A 22,783-nucleotide genomic window follows, 5' to 3' on the forward strand; every position below is an offset into this window, starting at 1 on the left:
CTGACAGACCCCGGTCGTTGGCGGGCAGAATCGAACCTGGGACCTCTGAAGCTTAGTGCATGAGCCTCTATTGCATGCATAGGCGGCAGGTTTGTATAATTTTTGGTGGGGCCCAAAATGGTGGTGCCCCCCCGCTCCCACCCTGTAAGCCGATATAAAATGAAGCTACAACGCATCAGTGCCACAAGATTACAAGGGTCAATTAAAAGTGGAAAGTCAGAAGCAGCACTTGCCTACTTCAATATACAGTATTATATTTTGTTGCACCTGTTGTGATGAAGTGGGAATGTTCTTAATATTTTCTCTGAATACTGTGTGGGTGCCTCAGTTTCCCCTGCAAGATGCCAACTGAAGGTGTTGGGGACAAAGATCAGGTGGCCTCCTTGTCCGGAAGAGAGACAGAGGCCAGAGGAGGGAGTGTCAGTTTGGAGCTGGCTAGGGAAATGGGGAGAGACCCAGAACTTGGTTCTGGGCTCCCCACCCCCCAAGATGGACCTGACAGAGGGGTTCTGTTTTCTGTACCTACAAGCTCTGTTTAAACTGTGTTCCCGTCATCTAATAAACCTTCTGTTTTACTGTCTGGCTGAGAGTCACATCTGACTGCGGAGTTGGGGTGCAGGGACCTCTGGTTGCCCCAGGACCAGCCTGGGCAGACTCGCTGTGGAAAGTGCATGATGTGGAAGGGCATGCTGAATGCTCCGAGGTCAGACCCAGGAAGGTGTAAGCTTCTTGCCCTGGAGACAGTCTGCTCCGAGAGAGGAGACTCCCCCAGAGTCCTGACTGGCTTTGTATGGAGTTGTTCCAAAGCATCACAGCATCCCCTTCCACACCGTGCACTTCCCAGAAGTCCGCACAGGCACTGACACTCCCTCCTCCGGTCTTTGTCTCTTTTCCAGGCATTAGGAGGCCACCTGATCTCTCTGTTCTCCAACACCTTCAGTTGGCACCTTGCAGGGGAAACTCATTTGGGAGAAATGAAGTAAAAGCTGCCCAAACCGAGCTTGAGCACACCTGAATTTTGAGGTGTTCAAATCTGGAAGGCAGGTGCTAGGGGTGGGAGAGGGCTGTGGGCTCCATGGGGGAGCATGGCAGCAACTGTCTGGAGCTGCACGGAGCCAGACACGCTAGTCTGAGTGGCACAGTAAGCGGTTTGGGGGTTGGAGAAGGGGTAGGGAGTTCCAGGGGGCAGTCAAGGGACAAGGAGCAGGGGGGGTTGGATGGGGCAGAGGTTTGGAGGGGCAGTCAGGGGACAGGCAGCAATTGGATAGGCATGGGAGTCCAGGAGGTTTATCAGGGGACAGGTAGAGGAGTTCTGGGGGGAAGTTGGGTGGGGTCTCAGGAGGGGGCAGTTGGGGACAAGGAGAAGGGAGGCTTAGATAGGGGCTGGGGTCCCAAGGGGCAGTTAGGGGCAGGGGTGTCGGGAGGGGGTAATCGGGGGACAAGGACCAGTGGTTCTTAGATAGGGGGTGGGGGTCCTGGGGGGCAGTTGGGGCAAGGGTCTGGGGAGGGGGCAATCAGCGGCCAGGGGCTGGGATTCAAAGGGCTCTGGGCTGCTGGCAGCTGCGGGGAGTCCTGAGCCCTTTAAATCCCAGCCGCCTCCCCTGCTGGGATTCAAAGGGCTCTGGGCTCCCTGCACCTGGGGCAGTGCAGAGCCCTCTGACTCCCGGCCGCGGCTGAGATTTAAAGGGCGCTGGGCTCCCCGCGCTTGCAGGCAGCCCAGAGCCCTCTGATTCCTGGCCGCGGCTGGGATTTAAAAGGCTCTGGGCTCCCCGCGCTTGCAGGCAGCCCAGAGCCCTCTGACTCCCGGCCGCGGCTGGGATTTAAAAGGCTCTGGGCTCCCCGCGGTTCCAGGCAGCCCAGAGCCCTCTGATTCCTGGCCGCGGCTGGGATTTAAAAGGCTCTGGGCTCACCACGCTTGCAGGCAGCCCAGAGCCCTCTGATTCCCGGCCACAGCTGGGATTTAAAGGGCTCTGGGCTCCCCACGGTTCCGGGCAGCCCAGAGCCCTCTGACTCCCGGTCGCAGCTGGGATTTAAAAGGCTCTGGGCTCCCCACGCTTGCAGGCAGCCCAGAGCCCTCTGATTCCCGGCCGCGGCTGGGATTTAAAAGGCTCTGGGCTCCCCGCGGCTGCGGGCAGCGCAGAGCCCTCTGACTCCCGGCCGCGGCTGGGATTTAAAAGGGGCGAAACCTAGCTCCAACTATTGGTGGAGCAGAGCCCCCAACTGTAAATATTCCTGGGGCTAAAGCCCCAGGAGCCCATATAAGTCGGCGCCCATGACTGCATGAGCTAAAAGCCGCAACTGTTGGCTAAGGCTGTAGAGCAGACTCAATCTCTTTCTCTCTCTCTCAGTGGCCTCGGTGCGACTAGATGGGACAGAACACCACACCCAGGAGGTCTGGGGGTTACATACTTCCCTTAGCTGAGGAAGCACATCCCGAACTTCAGAGAGACTTCCCGGTTGAAATCCAGGACAAGCCCCCACTTGTAATGCTGACAGACTCCAGTCGCCGGCGGGCGGAATAGAACCTGGGGCCTCTGGAACTTAGTACATGAGCCTGTACTGCATGAGCTAAAAAGCCAACTGCTGTTAGCTAAGGCTGTAAAGCAGACTCATTAATCTTTCTCTCTCTAAGTGGTCTTGGTGCCACCAGATGGGATAGAACACCACACCCAGAAGGTGTGTGAGTTACATATCTAGGAGATGCTACAGGGGTCAGTACTGGGTCTGGTACTATTCAGTATTTTTATTCATGACTTAGACGGGGGAGTGGAGAGTATGCTTATAAAATCTACAGATGACACCAAGCTGGGTGGGGTTGCAAGCATTTCAGGGTACAGGATCAGAATTCAAAACGACCTTGACATATTAGAGAATTGGTCTGAAGTAAAAACCAAATGCACAACCTACAAAATTGGGAATAACTAGCTGGGCAGTAGTACTGCTGAAAGGGAGCCAGGGATAATAGTGAATCACAAATTCAATATGTCAACAATGTGATGCAGCTGCAAAAAAGGCTAATATTCTGTGGTGTATTAACAGGAGTGTTGTACATCAGACAGGGGAGGTAATTGTCACGCTCTCCAGTGGCGTATTATCGCCTAGGCCAACAAGGCCTAGGCCTAGAGCGGCAAATTTGCTCGTGACCCCTCCCCAACTCCTCCCCTTCCCCAAATTCCTGGCCCGCTTCCTCCCCCAGGCGCGCTGTGCTTCTCTCATTCCGCCTCCCTCCCAGGCTTGCTGCGCAAAAGTGCTGGGAGGGAGGGAGAAGCGAGTAGCGGTGCGCTTGGAGGAGGCAGAGCAGAGGTGAGCTGGGGCTCGTTGGCACAGGGAGTAATCGGGGGGGGGAGAGCAGGAACCGCTCCCCGCCCCAGCTCACCTCCGCTCCACCGCTGCCATTCCCTGAGCATGCCACAACTCCTCTTCTCCCCCCTCCCTCCCAGGTTTACCGCGCGAAAGCGCTGGGAGGGAGGGAGGGAGAAGCGAGTAGCCGCGCAATCGGAGGAGGCGGAGCAAAGGTGAGTTAAGGCCAGCGGGCGCAGGGAGTGACTCTTGGGGGGGGCAGGGAACCGCTTCCTGCCCCAGCTCATCTCCCACTCCACCGCTCCCATCCCTCAAGCGTGCCACAACTCCCCTTCTCCCTCTCCCTCCCAGGCTTACCGCGGGGGAGCAGAGGTGAGCTGGCAGGGGAGGGGGGGCGGCAATTTTTTGAGGGCCTAGGGGAATCTGCTCAGATTACAACGGCAGGTGCATGTCCACTGTCCTTTGATGAAGTGGCAAACTAATTAATAAGCTTGCACTGTTCATGAGAAGGTCTTGAGCAGTGTCAGATGGGACATCACTGGGGTGCAAGGCTGGGGCCTGGGGAGATTTGCTGGTGTCTCTCTCTGTATAATTCATGAATGGTTTATATAGCATTCATGCAACTTAGCTGGGTATGTCCCTGCATATTGTTGGCTGACTGATCACAGCACCTGGAGGGGTTTTGCTGCTTGTCACTAGCAAAGCATTGTAAGACAGCTCAGGGGGGAGAACTAAGGGGGCACAGAGGTGTCACAGTTCTAGATTGTACCCCAAGGACATGTAATTCAGGGGTGTGAATAAGCCACACCCTCAATGACATAAGTTACACTAACATAAGCACCAGTGTGGACAGCACTATGTCGGTGCGAGAGCTTCTCCCACTGACATAGCTACTCGCGGGGGCAGAAGTAGTGAAGCCATTCGTTGGCTTGAAGTGGCTATACTAGAGAGTTTACGGTGGCACAGCTGCCATGATGCAGCTGTGCCACCGTAAACTCCCTAGTGTAGCCACGCCTTTCAATTTTTACTTCACATTAGACTCTCACTGAAGTAAACGGTGTCTGGATCAATCCCAAAGTGCCTATTACCATGGTAGCAAACCACTGTCCATAATTGAAGCACACAATAACCCAGAACAAAAAGGTGGGATCTTACTAAAATCAAGATATATCATGTCTTCTGCTTTCTCTCTTTCCACTAGGCTGGTAACCCTGTCAAAGAAGGAAATTAGGTTGGCTTGGCATGATTTGTTTTTGAAAAATCTAAATCTCCAGGCTAATGAAACTTGATGTCATGGATTCAGAATGTTTTGTTGTTTCAGAAGAGCACAGATTCTCAAGAATATTAAAAAAAAAAAAAGTGTGCTTTACACTTGCTGGTCCAACTCCCAAGAATACTCTGTTTCCTTAGAATGCTAAGGAGCACCATGCTAGGTACATTAGCATGAAGCGTACAAATTAAGATAACCACTTGTAATTAAAATACAAGAGCAAGGTTGTTAGCCATGGTGACTTATCCAAATTTTCAGTTTTGGTGGCTGTATGAAACATACCTGTTCCAGGCAAATGCATTTGTGAAATTAACACTACAATTCACTGATTGAACCTCATTACACCCAAAAAGACTATGTTAAAAGAACAAATGAGGCTGAGTCAAACAGACAACCACCTCTTCCTTTACACAACTCCAATGCATACCCAGACCACCCCCCATCTTATACACTGAATAAGGCAGCAGTCTTGTGGCAAAAAATGTATGATCATGTAATTAAAGACTATCATAATACACACAAAGGAGCCAAATTAATATTGCACAGGCAGCCTTAATTCCAGAGTTTACTAACTTTTGACTTTGCTGCCTTAACATTCTTTTAATGTTTTATAGAGTTTAAGGCCAAAAGGAGCCATCACATCATCTAGTCTTTTCTCTGGCATATAAGAGGCCATTAAATTTTACCCAGACACCTGTACATTAAGCCCACAGACTTTAGTTAGACCTGGGGTAGGCAACCTCTGGCACGTGTGCCAAAGGCAGCATGCGAACTGATTTTCAGTGGCACTCACACTGCCCCTGTCCTAGCCACCAGTCTGGGGGCTCTGCATTTTAATTTAATTTTAAAAGAAGCTTCTTAAACATTTTTAAAACCTTATTTACTTTACATACAACAATAGTTTAGTTATATATTATAGACTTATAGAAAGAGACCTTCTAAAAACGTTAGAATGTATTACTGGCACGTGAAACCTTCAATTAGAGTGAATAAATGAAGACTCGGCACACCACTTCTGAAAGGTTGCCGACCCCTGAGTTAGACCAACACATTTCAATTCTCAGGAGATTAAACTGTGCCAGTGACACAGAAAACAGGATAGACCAAGGTGCCATCAATGCCCAAGGCCCCTCCAATGGCAAGGAACTGTCTAGGTGGGATATGTCCAAATGATTCGAGCAGGCAAACTGCAAGCCACTCACCCACCCACATCTACAAAGGAAGGTGGAAAAAACCATAGAGGTCCCTGCCAATCTGACCCGGGGGAGATTCTTTTGACACTAAATCTGGTCCCAGTTGGACCCTGAACACATAAGTAAAACATACCAGCCAGGCATCTAGAAAGAAGAGAGTCTCTGGACCCACTCGGAGCACTGGTCCCTCTTGTCCACCATCCCATCTCCAACTGTGGCTGAATTCTCTGATGCTTCAGAGAAAGAAAAAAAAAACACACACACACCCCCCATATAAAGCCAATTTTGCATTGGGGAAAAAATTTCCTTCCTGACCCCTGCAGGTGACAAGTTGAAACACTGATGCATGCAATTTTGTTACAGTCATTATCTTAATGAGAGCTGCAACCATTATGAGCACCCCTTTACCCCAGCTTCTGCCCCATCTCCTCCTCACCCCCCCCATTCCTATCCTTCCTTGTCTCCTACCTCTCATTTCTCATCCCCAGCCCATACTCATGTTCTCTTCCCTCCTTTCCCTCCCACCCATCTTCTACCTATTACTCTGCTCAGATCCTACTCCTAACCGCCCCCTCTCCACCACACCCTGCATCCCCCACTCTCCCCACCTCTCTCAGACCCGGTATATGCATAAAAATTTACCAGGGTAACTATTCCTTAGAGGGCTAAATTATTACCAGTAAAAATCACTAAGTGAATGTATATATGGGGGTGATTTATACCAGTATAGCTATTATTTGTATTATCATAGAGACTAGGAGTCTAGAGACTAAGAGTCTCACTCATGCTATTCCCCTTCACTAATGGGACTAGCTTTACCAATGTAAGTTTTATAACTGTGTGCACCCTAGGAAGGGTTGTACTGCTCTAACTATACTGGTATAGCTAAAGCAATACATTTTTCTAGTGCCTCTTGTCTGGGCACTAACAGGGAATGCACTGAAATCACAGGAGAGAATATGCCTGTTCAGTTTTTATGCCTTGTGCCACAGAAGCTGGAACAAGCAATTGCAGGAAAAATTCTGCTCAGCCTCTACAGACCTGGGATGGATCATGCTCAGTCACGCTGTGGAGACGTTACATGTACCAGCAATTGCAGATAATGCTCTGTCCCTTCACAGCACCTATCAGTGCAGATGGAATCACTAAAGTATTTAGCTGCCCAAATCTAAGAAGTCTCTATTGAGCATGTGTGAACTAACATTTTTACCAAGGCTTCAAAATTTCACCAAATTTTCACAGCAACTGCAAAATTTACATCCCTGAACACCAGGTCAACCTCCTAGCCAAATTTCAAGCCCTTGCTCCAAAGCACTGGGGCATGAGCTGAAAAATTAAAGGCAAAACATTTTGTTCCTAGTCTCATTCCCTGAAAGAGCTCAACTGTTTTATCTGAACTTTAAAAAAAAAAAAATTCAGCTCAAGGCAAAACACCCAGCATTGAAGGGTTCAGCCCAAACAGTTTAAATTTATAAAGCTATAAGCAACTGAAAACAGGGTCTTTTAATGGACAGTGTGGGGCAACCATAATTGCAAGTGTCACTAGCTGTACCACTTGTAGTTACACTTGATATCCTGATAAAAATATGATTTTTAAATTGTTTTAAACTTTAACATTTAGTACAATTATTCTGTAGGCATCCTTGACTGAAGAAGCTGGGTTCCATGCAAACTGACATTATTTTTCCTCTTTCATCCATTTTCTTTAGACAAACTGTTGTAGTACTTGTACTGTGTGCCCATAGCTGCTACTGGCATTCAGATGTTGAGTGTTCTACTGAGCCTGAGAAGGAGCTCCAAGAAGCTATAACAACCCAGTGGAGTTTTGTTCCACTTCTAAGGGCTGGTCTACACTGGGGGGTGGGGGGAGGGGTGTCGATGTAAGATACAGAACTTCAGCTACGAGAATAGCATAGCTGAAGTCGACGTATCTTATTTAGACTTACCTCCCGTCCTCACAGCGCAGGATCGATGGCCGCGGCTCCCTCGTCGACTCCGCTTCCACCTCTCACCCTGGTGGAGTTCTGGAGTCGACGGGGAGCGCGGCGGGGATCGATTTATCGCATCTAGATGAGACGCGATAAATCAATCCCTGATAGATAGATCACTACCCGCCGATCCGGCGGGTAGTGTGGACGTACCCTAAGCCTTCTAGAACTCCATATGCTGTGAGAGTTAACGTAAATAACTTTATTGCCAACAAGTTTAATTTATAAACCAAGTCTTCTACCCTAGCTACTAAGATTAACACAATTTGTCATCATAGATACAAGTACTGCTTTCTTTCCACCCATGAAAGTAAAACAAGAGATGGCATCTTTCTCTGTCACAAGTCCAGCTGACCAACTTGCATACTCAAAGTTTTCCAAATTAGGAAAAGATCTTAACATACATACATTCACCTCATTAGACTCAACTATGTACCACTCAAGTTCTCCAATCCAGTAGTTGCAAACAGTCTGCCAAGTCTCTGAAGTTTATAAAATAAAATATCACCTTTTGTATGTAATTTTTATTTCACTTCTAACAATGATTTTTGTTAAAACATCAATTAAAGCTTCCCCCTCAATGAAGCATTAGTGTTTCTTTTCTTGATTAGCAAAAGAAAAAGAGTTCACCTTTTCCTGTACACTAAAGAGTTAAGTAAAATGGGGAATATTTATCTTGTACTGAAAGAGGCTTTTATTAACTATAATGTTGATGATCTCTAACTGTATAAGAATTCTGAGCTCTGCACCAGAATTCTCTGTTCTTTAAAATTTATCCAACAGGAAAGGAAAATATGTAATTTAAGAAGAACCTATATACTAACTCACTGAGTTGTCTTCAGACTACTAGAGTTCCTGAAAGTTATTTTAGTTTTAGGCACAGTAATAAGTCAAAATAAGAAGTTCTTTTTGGAAGCTCTTTAATCGTTCCCCCAACCTCCCCTCTTTTACAAAAAACCTGAAGCTACCGAGTACTACTGATAAATGTATGGAAGGAATCATAATGAGACAAGAAAACATACTCACTATACAGATTCAACTAAAAAACTCCATTTTGGCTCCTATACCTACAGTACATGTCTGGAGCCAGAAAAGGCTCTTCACACTTTATCAAAAGTGCAGAATATTTCCAACCAAATGATGATGATGAAACTACCTGTCTCATGATTAGCATTTTTGGCTCATTAATTGCTACATGAAGACAATATAAGATTTTCTAAAAGTTTAACAGAATATATCTATAAAAATGTTTAATGACTTTAGCTTATTGAATGTTTTTTCTTAAGAGCTAAAACAGATGTAGAAACTTAATTTTAAAAAGGCCATTAGTGTTAGGCCAAATTACAAGTTTTTAAAGTACACTGTTATTATTCCAATGTTTCTATTAATTAAACAAAGAATGGGTAACTAGCAACTTACTCCAGTGCTCTCACTAGCAAACACTGGGGGAGGGGTGTCACTTTCCAAAATAATCTCACTAAATAATTCAACAGTAACAAAGATTTTAGAAAGCACATTTTTCTTTTTTACACATTAGTCAATATTCACAGTAAGCCATAAGACTTCACATACAGTAACTCCTCGCTTAACGTTGTAGTTATGTTCCTGAAAAATGCTACTTTAAGCAAAACAATGTTAAGCAAATCCAATTTCCCCATAGGAATTAACGTAAATGGGGGAGTTAAGTTCCAGGGACATTTTTTTCGCCAGAAGAACGAACGAAAGAAAGTCTCTCAGTCGATTAGATAGATAGATATTACATACACAGTATAAGTTTTAAACAATTTAATACTGTACACAGCAATGAAGATTGTGAAGCTTGGTTGAGGTGGTGGAGTCAGAGGGTGGGATATTTCCCAGGGAATGCCTTACTGCTAAATGATGGAACTAGCACTCGGCTGAGCCATAAAGGGTTAACACGTTGTTAATGTAGCCTCACACTCTACAAGTCAGCAAGAATGGAGGGAGGGGAGACAGCATGGCAGAGAGAGACAGAGACATACACTATGTGCATGAGTGGAGACACGCATTTCCCCTTTAAGTACACTGTCCCTTTAAGTAGATCAACATGTTCAGACAGCAGCTGCTGCCAGCAAATTCCCTCCGTCCTGAGCCCTGTTGTGTCCCGTCCCCCCCCCCTCCTTCTATGGAGATGGGGTAAGCGAGGGGAAGGAACAGGGGGGAGGGGGATACCCTCACATTAGCACCCTTCTTTCTCCCCTGCTCCCCACACAGCAAGCAGGAGGCTCCCAGGAGCAGCTCCAAGGCAGAGGGCAGGAGCAGCACACAACAGTGTGTGGGGGAGGAACAGCTGAACTGCCAGCAATTGATAGCCTGCTGGGCAGCTGCTGCACAGGGAACTTAGGGGAGCAGGGAGCTGATAGGGGGGTTGCCGGTCCACCCTGGTTCCAAGCCCCCACCAAGTTCCAACAGGCTGCTCTTTCTGCAAGCAGTGGACAAAGCAGGCAGCTGCCAAACAACATTATAAGGAAGCACTGCGCAACTTTAAATAAGCATGTTCTCTAAATGATCAGCAACTAAACAACATTAACTGGGACGACTTTAAGTGAGGAGTTACTGTACTAAATAAGAACTTGAATGTGGAATTAAAATGTTCACAAGCACATAAAATTAAACAAAATGATGGCTAACTGCATGCATTAGGTACAGGCTTAAGACAATGACAGCTTACTCTTCAATATACTCACAATTCTGAGTGAGCATAAATGAAGAAACTGGTATTGTTTAGTTGAAAAAGCTTGCAGTGAAAAAATTAAGGTTGCAAGGGAAAAAATTATCTATCTAGGTACTTTTATGACTCTCCTCACTATAGTACTTTAGCACTCCCACCCCCCAAATTAAAAATATATTTATCTTTCCCTCCCCACCCTCTCTTTACTGCTTGTAGGAATACCTTGAAAGGTAAGAAATGTGTGTGGATGTGCACTCACCCTTTGGTCAGTATGTAGTCATTCTGGGAGATGTTTGGGGGGAGGGGGAGAGAAGAGTGGAGGCCTAGAAATCTACTTGTCTAAAGATTTTAATACAGACAGAAGGTTCTCAAGCAACAACATATTTTAAAACATGAAATTCCACATTCAGGTATAACAGGCTTGGTTTCAATCTACACTGCTATTTTATATACAAGTAGAAATAATGGCTTATCTCTTGATAAAAAGTTTGTACCTTGATCTGCTGTCTTCTGAGCATTGCAAGTTCCCTCATATCTCGGAATGGCTGTAGTAGGTATTGGTACAGTTCTGTGGTGGCTTCTGCAAGACTACTGTAGGCTTCATCTTCCATTTGATACAGTTCAAGCAGCTCTACCATACTTTCTGTATTCTTATGTTTTTCCAACAGCTATAAAAAGATAAGAGAAATATTGCTTCAAAAAGTGTGCTCAAAATTTCCTGCTAACAAATTTGATGGCTACTTGCAGCTAACGGCCAGTCCCCACCCTAACCCTCTCCTTCCCCTCCTCCCCCGATCCACTTAGACATGAAAAGGTTCCATGGTGCAACTTGCCATACTAAGCAAGGAACTAAGCCAATCAAGTCTGAACAGCCCTTTGATTACTGAACATCCAGAGTTAAAGTTATCACTGCTTTCCAAGAGCTTCCTGAAGCACAGTGGCACTGGAGACATAGCCATGAGTGGAGGTAGGAAGATAAAGTCTGATTTACTTTTCACCAGTTATGCCATTTACTTACTGCATTTCACTCCATTTAGACAAAATAAGAGAGAAGTCAAGTTTTGATTTTTCTAGTTGTTATTTTTTAATACCACAAAGATGAGAGATGCATCACAGAAAAGACAAGTGCATTACCACAAAAGACTTACAATCTAAGCCCTGGCTTTTTGAGCTGCTCCACATAAGTGGACCCCAGGGGCCCATAAACAGCCCTAATAAAGTCACTGCAGTTCCACACAGGTGAAAGGGTTTGCCTGTGTGGCACAGCTTGCAGGATAGTGGACTACATTTCTAGTTTATTTTACTTTCTGGTTCACGTGCTTTAGCACGTTTTATTATCTAGGTTACAAATGAAGCAAACAATGTCTTAAGAGTTTAAGGCCAGAAGGGACCACTAGCTCATCTAGTCCAACCACCAGTATTTCACAGGCACCTGCACCACCCAGCATGCACACACTAAACTCAACTGAAATGAGATCAAAGTATTTCTGCCCACTGGAGATGAGACTACTATGTGCAAAGAACCAGGGAAACCAAGATACACAAACACCCAAGGCACCCCTCAATGACAGGGAAATGACTAAGTGAGAGATACCCAGAAAATCCTGGCAAGTGACCTACACTTCCATGCTGCAGAGGAAGGTGAAATAAAATCCAAGGTCTTCAAAGAGTTTTCATTAGAATTTAAAAAAAAAGTTGTGGATGTATTTTAAACTTTGTACAAGTCCTTATTTTGACGCTTAAATCAACCTAAAACTGTTTCCTCAAGAAAGTAACTACTTGTACAATCTTCTCTTAAAATACTGTCCGTACATAATCCTAGTCAGTCAGATAAAACAGAAACTTTCACAAATTTGTTACATTAAATTTTTATCTCATATGTCCGCTTTGAGACCATTTTATGTACATGCCTTGGCAGGTCAGGCCATATAACTTAACTCACTTGCCAGATCCAGAAAGCCACTTACTGATTAGCTAAGGCTAATGTTTTAAAAAAACTCCCCTACCCTTTATCTGAGATGTTTCCAAGTATCTACACAAAAAGCAGATTATCTTAATAGCCTTTTTATACCATTATCAGCCACTAAAAAATCAAAGCTCATTTTTTCTGTTACTGCCTCAAAAGCTTATACTCTGTTTATATCACTCATTACTTGTTTTTCTGAACCATACATCTGAAATGACTTTAACCTCCCCTTAAACTAAGTCATATCTTCTAGTTATTTGTTTATAGTTTTAAAATGAAACCCCCAAACTAGAAGTATGCCACGTATACCTTAAACCAAGTTGTTGTGGCAGGAACTGTTACCATACCTCTGATCCAATAAGTGATGTCTTAACTCCAACAGCATGGACATTTCTGACAGTGTAGTCCCTAAAGAAAAGCCCCTGCTCCCTCAACTCCTTTCCTTCTCATTCTTTACTCATTTCCTCAGTTCTGCCAGTGTCATTCTTTCACCTCTAACTTGCTCCAACTTTTCTATTGCCTGCCCCTTTTTTTAAAAAGCCCTCCCATAGTCTTGGCACAGCAATCTTCCCTCTGTTAGAGTACTCAAGAAAACAGCCTTATTTCTTGTTGTACTTATGCTGGGCACAACTTTAAATGTCTCCACTTTTTAAGATTCTAAAATGTCAATCCCACAGGAAGGAAATAAGACTAATTTTAATTCTTTCATTGTTTCTGGAAGAATCATAAGCAGTCTTACGTCAAGAACTCAATAGCATGGATGTAACTTTTACTAATTATTCTATACTGTAGTTTATGATTATTTCAAGGCTCTGATATTCTGGGAAGCACACAGTAACTCTGCAGAAGGAAGTTTTGGTGGACAAATGCTAAGTGAAGGGCTGAGACTCAAATTTATAGTACTTTAAAGTTGTCTTTTCTTTTTGAATGCTGAAAGCATGGGTACATATATAAGAGCTGTATATGAAATCAGAGTTAGAGTGTTCATATTACTGTATAAACCCATAAATGGGAAAAAGATGATAGCATAAAATAAAGTGTCTTGAAAATCTGTGAAGAAGGGTTACATACCTTACAGTAATGGTCATTCTTAGAGATGTGTTGTCCACGTGGATTCCACTCTTAGTGCGCATGCACCCCACAAGCATGAGATCGGATTCTCTTCGGCTTGCAGTGTGTGTTGGGGCTGCGCCTGCACCCTAGATCCCCTTAAACCCAGCTACTCAAGGTCATAAAGGATGCTTCAGGACAAACCAATCCTTAGTTCCTTCACCAATATAGAATTCCAGAGAAACAGAACTCCTTAGAAGCTGGGAAGGAGAGCAGTCATGGAATCTGTGTGGATAGCACATCTTGAAGAACAACAGTTACTGTAAAGTAAGCAACTGTTCTTTCTTCAAGTGATTGTCCCTATGGATTCTACTCAATGACTAAGAAGCAGTTGTTTCCCTGCTTGGAGATGGGTTTTAGGGGTTCTAATTAAAAAATGACTGCAGGTCAGCCTTATCAAAACAGGCACCCAATCTGGAAGCCTCTACCAAAGGCTAACACCCGATAAGGTGTGCACCAAGCTCCACATAGCTGCCCTACGGACGCTCTTCAAACAGGCAGTAGAGGCTGCCTGATCTCTAGACGAATGAGCTCTAGTGTGATAGATGGATCTGACTTGGCTAACTCATACCATGTTTTTATATAGTTGCAGACCTGATTTAGACTACCTCTGTGAGAATACTGAATGATCTATAACCCTCTCTACAAACGCCAGAAAGGGCCTAGATGTCCCCCAAGCAAGGAGCAACATATGGAACATTGCTTGGGGATATGTCCCTCTCCTAAGCAGAGACGGCATCAGGAGTGCCAGCAAAGCCTCACATGAGGGATGGGTCTTAAATCCTAGAGATTTAGCTTCTGTCATGTTAGTAGCAGACCTGCAAGGAGCTGCAGGGGATATGTGGGGAGCACAGGGGGTGTCATGTCTAGCCTAACCAAAAAAGTGTATCTAAACCAAAATAAACCCCCACACAACACTCCCCCAAAACCTTTATTGTCTATGAGAACTAACGACTAACACTAGCAGTTTTCAGAAAGAAAAGTGGACACTGCAGGGGTTCTGCACAGGTGGTAAGAAGGAACTAAGGGAAGATTGCCTGCTTCACCTTCTGTAGTCTAGGGTAGAGGGACATGAGGCATCTAGGGTGCAGGCTGATCAATGGACACTGCACACCAAAAAGAATACAATCTCATGTGTATGAGGTGCATGCACACCAACAATTGAATATGTGTAGATAACCATTCAAAGAAAGACTAAACTTTATCTTCATTTCCATATACAGTCTCTGTTTAATGTCAGAATCCACTTATAGAATAAGGCAAATTAGATCCTCTAAATCCCAATAGGAAACAGTATATCAGACAGTTTAACTATACATGTTGAAAGTTTCCCACAGGCACTATCAAGAAGAAACACTATATACTCACATGAAAATTCATTAAGTACTTTTCTATAAGATGTAGGCCTTGGAAGAGTTAGGTGACTGCCAAAATAAACCTAGTGCATAAAAAGTGCACAGTTGTAAGAGGGTTAACAAAGTTGATATATTTTCCCCCTCATACCTATAATTAATTCTCAACACAAGCAATTCAGTGTTACTTTAGCTGCCCATTTACTGCAGTGTGTGAATAGCCTAACTTCAGTATAAAATTTGCAATGATTCATAAATTTGTTTTAACTGAGAAATGAGAGGCAAGGGGAAGAGTAACCTCTGAATTTACAGGCCTGAGTGACGCTGACTCCTAAAAATAAATGCAGTATTCAATGGATAACTTTTTACAGATGTTACATTGTGTTACACTGTTCACAAATAAATGAATCTACATCTTGGGTAACTATTATGCAGATAGGGTCTGGCTGGTACAAAAACCCAAGCCTTCAACTGAACAGTCCATGCATTTGAAAATATAGCAGATTTTTTAAAATTAAGGATGGAAATAATCAAATGCTTTGCCATTAAAGCTTTAAAAGCACTGCACTGAATTACAGAGGTCTGTGCAAACATGTATGTGCTGTTCTTTATCTTGGGCCTGATCCAAAATCACTGAAATGAGCAGGAGGCTTTCCATGAATATTGGATCAGGGCCTTTAGTGTTGCTCCTTTGTTTTACTCTGTATTGAATATTAATCTTCATAACCACATAGATTTAGATGTTTTATTTAAGATGCTAAAGTGTTACAAACACACCTCTTTAGGTCAATTATGGTTTCATATATGCTTGTTATTTAAAACACAAACACTTTAAGAGTACTGTGGTGCCATATGAGTGAATGCAAGGTCCTCGGAAGCTTCATAATCCTGCCTGTCATTTTGGATGCGTCTCTCAAGAAGGAAGAATCCCTGAGGTTATTTTAAAGTTTTTTTTAATTACGGAGGCATATTTAACTACTGCCAAGCTTTATCTGTCATTTTAATTTATAAAGCAGGAGTTCACTACTCTCACTAAAGCAACTGCTAAATACTCCTGCCCTTTTCTTCAAACAGTGGCAGCTTCAAAGAGCTCTCTCCTTTTGTTGCCAAGTCCTTATAGATCAGCAGGACTACTGAACATACAAGCCCCAGAAGATCATTTCCAAAGCCAATGGTACATAAACCTCAGAGGCAATATTAGCAGCAATTAAAATTTGATTGGAAATTGTATGCATGTTCTAATGTTTAAGTTATTTGTATTTCCTCACTCTCGCACCCACCAGAAGATCTCTCATTAACCCACCCTTCTGCCCCCCAAAAAACAACAACAGAAGCCACACGCACAACTAGTACAGAATAGGTTTTGCCAGAATAGTAGTCTTCAATTATATGGAATCAAGATTACTGATAAACTATTTTTGCCTTCCTCACACACATGGTCCCCTATTCTGGCAATTAACTATTGCATTTAGGAATCAAGTAGCAGGGATGGTCAAAAAAGTCTTACTATATAAACCTCACCAGACTTGGAGATGGGGATCTTGCTAACACCCCCCATGCCTTTCTGGGCCGGATCAACTCTCCTGTGGGCGTGGGGCTATTAGATTTTGTGGGGCCCCTGTATATAAGTCTTTTTCCTAATTTAAAACAAAATGATCACAATTATGACATCGAGGCTATTCATTATATACTTGACTTTTAATTAACATAAAACTGTTCTGTAGTTACATTTCAGTCTTAAAACATGTAGAATATAGTTAAGTTAATTCAGAATAGCCTAGTTCTTACCTTAGAACAGCTTTCAGAGAGACGTGCCAGCAGCCAGCCGCTTCCGGGTGCAGCGTGGAGCCACGGCATGCAGGAGCCTGCCTGGGCCCTGCTGCGCCGCTGGACTTTTAGCGGTCTGGAGATCGCGATCAACTGGCAGAGGCTCCAGGATTGACCAGTAGATCGCGATCAACAGGTTGGTGACCACTGAATTGTATATAATTATGGATTTATTTTTGCAGGGGCCCCCTTAGCCCAAGACCCTGAGCTGCAGCCCCTAAAGCCCCTGCATTAATTCGGCCCTGATGCTTTTGTAACTTCAAGGTTATTATTTTTAATTACTGTATCACCTAGGAGCCCCAGTCAAGGACCAGGATCTCATTGTGGCAAGTGCTGTACAAATAGGGTGACCAGATGTCCCAATTTAATAGGGACTGTCCCGATTTTGGGGTCTTTTTCTTATATAGGCTCCTATTACTCCCCACCCCATCCCGATTTTTCACATTTGCTGTCTGGTCACCCTATGTACTTCCATGGTGTTCTCCATAAGGGCCAGGAGACTCCAGAATACCCTTCCTTCCCTGGTCCAAAATACCTCATATTTGTCAGCTTTTAGAGTATGCTGCAGGGTCTACTTTTTTCACCTGGCCTTTGAACAGCAATAGGGGTTGAGGCAAGTGTATGGCAGGGGTTAGTTAGTATTTGATTATGAGCTGCTGTTTAGTACAAAGAATGAGTTGATTAAAATAAAAAAATATATATATAATTCAGATAATTGGCAGGGTTATCAGATAGTTTTAGTTATTCTAAATAAGAAAAAATGAAAATACTGAGAAATAGAAAGCAAAGTTTTTCATGCACACACACGTTCATGCTTTCTCCCATGCAGCCCCATATACATGGCATAAGCTCCTTGTAAACACCCAAAGCCACTGCCCTCTCCTTCAAATCTCTCCTTTGCTGTGATGCCTAAAAAAAATTTGACAACACTGAGCCGCTGGTGTGAAAGATCAATGCCAAATGTGCTGGCTAGTATCTAATTTTTGACTGACTGTGCCACACACTGTAAAAAGTGTTTTAAAAATATTTGAAAACTTTTTTTAAAAAAACTGGCACTGGATTCTAACCCTTTGCCTTTAAAAAGGCATATATGTGAGTCCAGCTGTACAAACCTCAGAAATTATATACCCTTTAAAAACTTATAAAAATGATCTATGTCTGTCTGTTGTATTCACCTTTTGTGGTGTCTTACACTTAAAGACTGGCAGTTTTTGAGGTAAGAATAGTGTTTTTCATTATGTGTATGTACACTGCCTAGCATAAAGTGGCCTTGGTCACTGACTGGGGCTCAGTCCTTGGCTCTATCACAGTACAAATAATAGCCAAATCACCGCAGATAGTATAGAAGGAAAAAATGAACTGCTGGACAAGGAGGCTACAGAAGCTGAAAGAGTAGAATATTTACTATTAAAAATACTACTGTGGTTAAGTGAGCCACAAAAACTAATTTAATCTAATACATTCTTTATTGACCGTCATCACTAATTTTTCTATAGTTCTTAATATAAATCTCCAAAGAGCATACATATAATTGTGTGCGCGCGCACATGCCCCCAGATGGGGTTCACAATTAATTATTCTATTTAGTTAAGTTGCTAACTCTGATCATAATTTATAGTCACTACAGCAATTTACAGGCAATGCAAAAGATGTCAGTTTAAAACCAAGCATCTTTTATAAATAAAAAAAATGTATCTCAAATTTCTTCTCTGAAGGCCAGTAAGCAAATCCATGACAGCATAGTACAAGTATTTTTGTTTTAAGATGGTAATTGTCTAACCTGCATAACTCACCTCGTAACGCAGCTGTCCCAATCTTGACTAACACTATCATACCAAACAAGGACCAATAAACACCTGCCATTTGCTTGGTTTGGGCACATTACTCAGAAAGGTGAAGCCCTAAACAAGTTATGCAGGTCACTCATGTAATTAGTCCTTGTTTGGGAACAGTCACATACTTTTTCTATTACTAACAGAATGAGGACACATCAGGTATTTATCTGTATTGGGAGGTATTAATACTATGTATTCTGATGAGAAAAACAGAGGGGATGGATGAGTTCACTCTATTTCAAGGTAAACAGAGTATCCAAGATCTCCTATTCTTCCATTTGGGAAGATGGAAAACACCACAACAAAAATAAAGTCACTAATGAATACCTTTTCCAACAATGATCAGTGGGAACAAAAAAATTTCTAGGTAACACCTTATCCTAAGGGTTTGGCAAAGGACTCTATTCTACTCAGATCCTTATAAATCCAGAAGAACTTGCCCTGTAAGAATCAAGTCTAAAAGTCTCAAAAGACCAGGAATTTGAGAGAAGGAAGTAGTGTCACTATTGGGGAATCTATGCTGTAACATAAAACATGTTAACTCCTAACCTAAAGACATTCTGTGTAGGATATATAATGTAAGCCAAGGGGTGAAAAAAGACGATGTTATTCTAAAGCGCCAACACTGAACAGTATTTTCAGATAAATATATAGTAAGGCCAGTGTCCTCAGGTGCATCCAAAGACTTCACGCTCAAGGACTTTTTTATTAAGACAACATGAAGTCTGTTTTCAGATTTGAGGGTCTGATTCTCAGAAAACAGAAAGGTAAGAAGTGCACCTTTTCCATCACTTTTTAGTTAGTTCATGGGAGTCAAAATACTAGCACCAAACCATAATTGCTTTGCAACCCTAGATGCACATCACCACACTGATAAGATTTTCAAAACTATTAGAACTAAATTAAGACAGGTTTCAGAGTAGCAGCCGTGTTAGTCTGTATCCGCAAAAAGAACAGGAGTACTTGTGGCACCTTAAAGACTAACAAATTTATTTTAGCATGAGCTTTCGTGAGCTGCAGCTCACTTCAGATGGGGGGAGCAGGCAAGAAGGGTATTGCAAAGCCAGACTCAGAGCACAGCTGAGTTTCCTCTTCTCAAATCCATGGAGAAGGAGAAACCAAGTTGCTTATGGGGACCACATCTACTTTAAAGCCTTGAGCACCAAATGCCTAGTGCCACAACCAGGCCCTTGTGTGCCCACCCCGAAATGATCACAGCTTTCCTATATGGTTCCAAGACTCTACAACACCATATTCAAACAGAGGAAATATGAAATGGCTACCCTAAGAAGAAAGTAGTGCAACCCAATTTTAAAAGATTTATGAAGCAGATTCCAAACTGAAATCATTTTAGTTATCAGCAACTATTGTTATATCAAAAATAACCAATTATTAGACTACATGACCTTTGCGGACCCTTCTAACCCTATGATTCTATGAATTAGAAATAAACCAAACCATACATGATTAACATATTAACATTCAGAGAAGACAAAATGTAGAACGTATTACTATTAATAAAAGGCTAAACTTGTGCATGAAATTGTGCAAGTCCCATATTGCTCACATTTTTCCTCCCACTCAAAAAACAGTCAAGTCCCATATAATTAGCAATCTGTGCAATCACTTCCACAGAGTACAGCTTTCTTGGTAGCAGCAATTTAAATTAGTATCCACAGAATAAACTTGGAGTTTGAGGGGATGTGATTTTGCTTATTTGGTGTTGGGGGGAGGGAACATTATGGAAAAATAAACCGCGGGGGCAGGGGGAGGTTGATATCCACACTGAACCATAAGATAAAAGCAATTTATCATACACCTCTTATCACCTCAACTGCATCAGTCCCACTAATCTCTTTCTGACAGAACTACTGCAACATTTCAGAAGAGTCTCTAACCTCCATACACCCTTACCAACTAAAAGAAAACATAACAAAAACAAAAAAGTGCCACACTGCCATATCCACTCCATAAAGTATGGAATTTTCCCTAAGTTGCACTGGCCTGAAGAGTCAAATGTCAATTAGTGCTTGACCAGTGTTACACTTAAGTTCCAGTCTTGTAATGCATCATAGCTAGAATCAAATTTAAAAATTTCATTAAGATGTTAAAAAAAAGTGAACGGTACAGAGTTTAAGCATAGAAGTTTCTGGTATACAGATTATCAAGGGCGCAAAGTTTGGTTTAAGATCGGGTGGCATAAGGAATACATAAACTGCAATATCCCTGACTGGGGATAAAAGGTTGATGGATCAAAGTACAGACACTGAGATATGAGGGTATAAAGTTCATAAAGTGGCTATGTTCAAGTGTGGAGTACAATGAGTGGATACGATGATGAGGATGGACTGACCCTCATTTGGTGAGATTTAATGTTCAGGGAGTTTATGGTTCCAGTTCATATGATCTAACGGAGAAAGTCTCATGGTCCCTTTCTCATAGTCGAAGAACGATGTCACTCTGGCTCACGCCTCTTGGTACTGTCGGTGGCCGGTGATGTGCTCGATATAGATGTCCCTGGACCATCAGATGGACTACATCTCTTTGAAAGCCTGGAAAACCTGCCTTTTCACTATTACAAGGCATTTGTTTCTAGCAGTGGTGAACAGTATGTAACTTTTTAAAGCCAAAGGGATAGAATGCTGTTTGTTTTTTAAGCAGCTCTCATACATTTTAAAAACACTTGTTACAATGTGTGTCATAAACAGAATACTTAATGGCATAGTATGGCACAAAAGCTGTTGTTGGCACTCATTTAGGATGACTTGTACCAATGACCTACAAGTCATCCCAAATGAGTTCTAATAAAACATTTCAATTGCACCTTATCTATCTATCCCAGGCCAAAAAATTAAGAGCACACATCATCAAATTAGAGATAAAACCATTTACAGGGATCTGCAATTATCCCCCCCCCCCCCCCAAATTAAACCCCAGGAAATTCAGAGTTAAGACCATCAACAGTGGTTGTCAGGAGAAAGTCCCTGGAATCAGTATTGGAATCTGGTTAAATGCTTGTGTTGAGCAGAGAAAACACTTTTCAGTACCATTCTGGAAAATATGGAGATTCAGTTATGCTTTCTGAAATGGTAACAAACAATTCTGCCAAGATGACACTAGTACCATTTTTCAATACTCCTTCAGGGGAAACCTGTTGTTGAAACGCATCATCAGAGTTCTATTTTATAGCACAGCCAGTGTTTGCCTATGCCATGAACTGTAAAGAAAAACTTAAGTTTCAGTAAGACAACACAACAGACAAAGGAACAGCACAGGTCAAAGGAAAGAAGAACGAACAGAATGTGAGGAGAAGCAAATGCTGGTCTTCTCTATGCTAGGGTTTTGATTGCAAAAATTTTTCCACCACTGTCAACACTCATGTAAGTTATTTTAGTGACAGTCCTAGGTAGATGTGGCCACCAGTGTTTAACACCATGTCATTTAGACCTTCTCAAAGCAGGTTTAAGCAACACTGTGTTAAACACCAGCTGTCATAAGAATCTTGTCCACATCAGATCTCTTGCTACTACCAATGGAATTGCACCAGTTGAAAAGTTTTGCAACCCAAAAATACAAGAAACACCAAACACATGACCCTACCACATCCATCACCTATGCTGAGAAGGGAGGAGTGTGGATGAAAGTCAAGAGATAAGCATGGAGATGCTTACAAGGACATTAAAGGGAAAAGTTAGTACTGCTGTACAGCACTCAGTGGATATGCACCCATTTACACCAAGGATGCATTTAACTCCTATTTGTTTTAATTCAATTAACCATTTAAAATATTGTCAACCACTTTCCCAATCTATGCTCCCAAGTTTAGATCCACCTTCCTCTGACTTCAGTAGCTCTGCAAGTTTAGACAATGTACCTTAACTAGAAAAGAGCCCTACCCTTATTAATTCATACCACTTATGGCTCAGAAAAACCTATTAGGTCATCTAGTCGATCTACCTTTTACAGTCTAGTTTTAGGTAATTCAAGCAATAGTATTTCTAGTGCTATCCTTGAAGACTATCCTATACACCAACAAATCTCAGTTTCCAGAGTTCTGGGAGGGCATTCCATCAATTCATATAAAGGTGATATAATATTTTCCATCCCAGTCTTTACATGCTAACATTGTTTGCTTTTAAATAGCACCGCAAGCTGAGAAGGTTTTCACTAAGCTACAGACGCTAACATCAAAATCTTTTTTCTGACTGGTACTGTGAATTTTAGTACCCTACAAAGTATGAGAGTAGTTC

The 22,783-nt window shown here is 42.8% G+C and overlaps 1 protein-coding gene across 3 annotated transcripts in view; it reads right to left on the reverse strand.

Annotated features, from left to right (window-relative positions):
- The window catches only part of JMY (junction mediating and regulatory protein, p53 cofactor), a 132,665-nt gene that overhangs the window by 97,591 nt on the left and 12,291 nt on the right, over positions 1-22,783 (reverse strand). For 2 of the 3 annotated variants that reach the window (XM_045020755.1, XR_006580346.1), the window contains exon 2: positions 10,938-11,111. In XM_045020755.1, the coding sequence (XP_044876690.1) occupies positions 10,938-11,111 (174 nt within the window). Of the gene's footprint in view, positions 1-10,937; positions 11,112-14,887; positions 14,958-16,392; positions 16,490-22,783 lie in introns of those variants that run through there. The other variant, XM_045020756.1, reaches the window with a different exon arrangement.

The sequence above is a fragment of the Mauremys mutica genome, chromosome 6, assembly GCF_020497125.1.
Source record: "Mauremys mutica isolate MM-2020 ecotype Southern chromosome 6, ASM2049712v1, whole genome shotgun sequence".
Taxonomy (NCBI): domain Eukaryota; kingdom Metazoa; phylum Chordata; order Testudines; family Geoemydidae; genus Mauremys; species Mauremys mutica.